Consider the following 3,924-nt stretch of genomic DNA (forward strand, 5'->3'; position numbering starts at 1 on the left):
GACTCAATGGACACACGAAAAATGATTTTTAACAAACTTTGAATGCAAGGGAAAGGAAGCGTGGGAACGTAGTATGCAATGGCCAAAGGTAAGAATGAGGTAAGGGGTCAGGCTTATAGGGATGAAAGGTGGGGAGAGTAGCCGAGTGAGTGTCTGGAAGGGTGTGTGAAAGGGTGAGGTTCCAACCTTATGCTTCCAGTGATCCAGAGATGATGGCAGGCAGGTGTGAGCGGTGAGTCCAAGGAGTAAAGTTGCAGGCTGGATCGGTGAGTTGTGACTGAAGCAACTAGCGTCCAAGTGAATACGCAGCAGGTGGGTTAACTTGGAGTCTTCACAAGCAGACTGAGGACACATTGAGATAGGGGTTAGTACCAGGGAATAACATGATGAGTGACAAGGAGGCCTAGTTACCACAGCGAGGTAGCTAACGAACTGGCGAAGACTGGAGAACTAGGCTAGTCTTAAATACTGCTTTGCTGATTGCCGTCGATGGGATGCAGGTGGGAAGAACAGGTGAGGAACCCGAGTGCAGTAAAAGCATAACTGGATCCAAAAACGCACAGTGGAACACTTTGGGTCATGGATTGGCCTCCACAGAGCCTGGACCTCAGCATTATTGAAGCACTGTGGGATCATCTTGACAGAGAACAGAACAAAAAAAAGGCAGCCAAGATCCAAAGAAGGGCTTTGTATGTCCTTCAAGAAGAAGGAAGCTTGCCTAAAAGATGACAGACTATGTTGAAGAACAAAGGCGGTCAAACAAATATTAACTTTCAAGCTTGTTAGAATTGCATATATTCATTTATAGTGTATTTCCAGGTATGTTTGCACGCTTCATTTAATCACTGCACCTATTTTCCGGGCAAAATATAAAGAAATTAGAGGTGGCGCAAGACTTCTGCACAGCACAACTCCTTTTCACATGATCCCAAAACATGTGACATCTTAAGAAGTTTTAAGGTTAAGCTAAATGGCGGCTACAATTGCACTTGTTGCCTAATCAAGAACGGGGTCAAAATACACTGCTGTGATGGAAATAAGTTACTTATGAAGTGATTATTGATGTCGATGATTGTATCTGTAAGACACTGTCAGGGTTTTTAATAATAATAATAATAATAATTTAATAATAATCACCATTGTTCTCGTGCCAGAGGCAGTGTTCCCAATTTTATGAGAGTTCTCAGCTCTGTGGAGAAGTTTCTGCTGCTGCCACTCTTTGATTTATTTCCCTCATTAATTATTTACACAAAACACCCCGACTGTAATGCAACATTTAAGCGTCTATGGTATCTATTGTCAGCCACTTCTTCCTTCTTTAAATAAGATCGGTCTTTCTTTTTCTTTCTGATTCTAATGTAAATGTGGGTGTGTTTTTCTGCCACAGGTCCCAGTGCAGTCTTGGTTTGATGATATGACAGACAAGGAGCTTCTGGACCTCATTCCCTTGTTTGAGGGTCTCAGTAAAGAGGAGGATGTTTACAGTCTATTACAGAGCCTAAGGAACAGGTAGCAGACAGCCACTCCAGCTGATCCCTCCTGCCTAAGCCCTGCTGAACAGAAGCCTCCCCTCTCTGCCACGGCCCCGTAGCCCGGCTCCAGTCCTTCGAAGAGCTCTGGGAAGCTTCCCCAGTTGGAGGATTTCAGGCAAATGATCTACTCTTGATCAAAATAAAACAACAGTATGGATTCTCTGGGTTCTTGGACTCTTTGTACAGGACTCTAGCTGAAAAAAGATTCTATTACTGTATGTACATATTAAATGTTTCTAAGCGCAAGACAAGCATAAAGTAATTTTTCTATCAGAGAGAGGAGGTTTTACTATTCCAAGTATTTTAGTTACCGAAAAACGATCAAATACACAAATTTTTCGATTTTTGTTTCGTTTGTTTCTGAGAATCGATGACCTGTTGGGTTTTTGTGTTGAGCAGTGCTATGCAGGCCGTCGTTCCTCGTTTGATTTTTTTTTCGTTCTAACCAACTGTGATTTAACTTCTCTTTACAGAATGAAGTGCCTTCATTACTGTGCTGATTTTCTTGTGTCGGGTTATGGGGTGAGCATTTTTATGCTGCATATTTAGTCAATTCTCCAAAAGCGTATTCACTGAATCTTTAAATTGAAGTTGAAAATGAGTCTTTGATAACGTCATTTAATCCAAAAGAAGTGAAATGAACACTTCCTGGATTAGAGGGGGAAGAAAAGTAGCTTGTTAGTCCTGGAAGACTTTTGATTTTCAGTTATGTAGCATTGAATTGTTAAATTTACCAAAGGTTTTTACAATTCAATGTGATTTGTGACTAAACAACATCATTTTATCCTCGGCAGTGACTGTAAATTGATGATTCTTGAGGACATTGAAACGCCGTTTAGGTAACTGAAGAAAAAAATAATAATATCTGTGATGACATCACTGTCCACCAATAAATGTTTGAGGAAAAAAAATGGAAAGATTAGCTTAGATATATAAAATTATATTTATTCGGGGAAAGGGTCCTGGGTGCATTGTAAAGAATGCTGTTGAAATCGTACTGTACAACGTTATTAAAGTTGCAAGTTTGCACACTGTCTGTGTCTGTCGTGGAGTAATGATTCTCACAAAACTCACTTAATGGCAATAACTGTGATAATCATTTTACAATGAACTAAAGGACCAGTGCATAGCATTTAGCGATGCCTGAATTCAACTAATGCGTGGGCTGCACACACCAGCTTTCACGAACCTCTGTAACAACCCATGTCCTTAACACAGAAAAAAAACATTAATAAGCCATATGAACAAAGCCCAAAACACAGCAATGTGACAGCTACAGGAAAAAAATGAAAACACAAAATATATGAACTTAAAAACATGCAGAAACATATGAACACTTCATTGATTACAATGTTTACCTGCTCATTAATGCAAATATCTAATCAGCCAATTACATGGCAGCAAGTCAGTGGATATAGGTATGTAGACATGGTCAAGGTAGCCGCTGAAGTCCAAACTGAGCACCAGAATGAAGAAGAAAACTGATTTAAATGACTGGATGTGGCATGGTTGTTGGTGCTGTGTTGATGCCTCAGGAGAGTAGATTGATGGACTTCTCTGAGCAGACGGGAAGGCAACAGTAAGTTACAACCACTTGTAATAACAAAGGTTTGCAGAAGAGCATTTCTGAATCTAGAAGCACATGGGCCACAGCAGCAGACGAGCACACCAGGTAAGAACGGGAAGCCCACAGTTCACGGAGGCTCACTGAAAGTGTACACTGGAGGCCAACTGACTCTTCCCATTGGCCAGAAAACATGACTCTAAATGAATGATAATGTGCAGATAATGATGAAAGTCTAAATATAGCATAGTTTATCAGTGCTGTATTTAACGTTAGCAGAGGTGACAAGGATTTCTAATGTTTTAGGAGAAATTTTGAAGCAACTGAAGGAAGAGTTTGCCTTAAACATTTTTTCATTTGAGTTGAAAATCATACCAGAAGAATCAGTGCTGGAGCTCTGTGCACTGTAGTTTGTGACATTTTAACATGGATGAAAAAGCTCTTAATGATGCTAACTGAAGGAATTGCCAAAACATTCAGTGTTTTCATTTGCAATCAGGTCTTTGGCTCTCACACAGTTTTCTTATTTACAATTTTATTCAAAAGGAGCTGATGTTATTGTGTTTTAATCAAAACTGTAAACCCAAGGAAATCCCAAGAAGTTCACACTTGAGCTCCGCTGTTCTCTGCTGTGGCTGCTGGGTTAAGTACATGAATTTATGAGCACGAGCATTTATGAGCTGGTTAATGTGCAACCAAAGGAGAGCTTAGCTTCATGTGATATCTTGATGTGAACTTTTAGCTTCCGCTGGCGTATCAGCCACTTTTACTGCAGCAGTGGATTAGGTATTACCGAGCCCTTTGTACAAGCTTGGAGAGCGCTTGTTT

At 40.4% G+C, this 3,924-nt stretch overlaps 1 protein-coding gene across 2 annotated transcripts in view; it reads left to right on the forward strand.

Moving 5' to 3' along the window:
* Positions 1-2,568, forward strand: part of ctdspla (CTD (carboxy-terminal domain, RNA polymerase II, polypeptide A) small phosphatase-like a) — a 35,689-nt gene extending 33,121 nt beyond the window's left edge. For both annotated transcript variants that reach the window (XM_026179626.1, XM_026179627.1), the window contains one exon: positions 1,388-2,568. In XM_026179626.1, coding sequence (XP_026035411.1) covers positions 1,388-1,513 — 126 coding nt within the window. In that variant the 3' untranslated portion in view covers positions 1,514-2,568. The remainder of the gene's footprint in view (positions 1-1,387) is intronic.
* The last annotated feature ends 1,356 nt before the right edge of the window (positions 2,569-3,924 follow it).

This window comes from Astatotilapia calliptera, chromosome 9 (genome assembly GCF_900246225.1).
Source record: "Astatotilapia calliptera chromosome 9, fAstCal1.2, whole genome shotgun sequence".
Taxonomy (NCBI): domain Eukaryota; kingdom Metazoa; phylum Chordata; class Actinopteri; order Cichliformes; family Cichlidae; genus Astatotilapia; species Astatotilapia calliptera.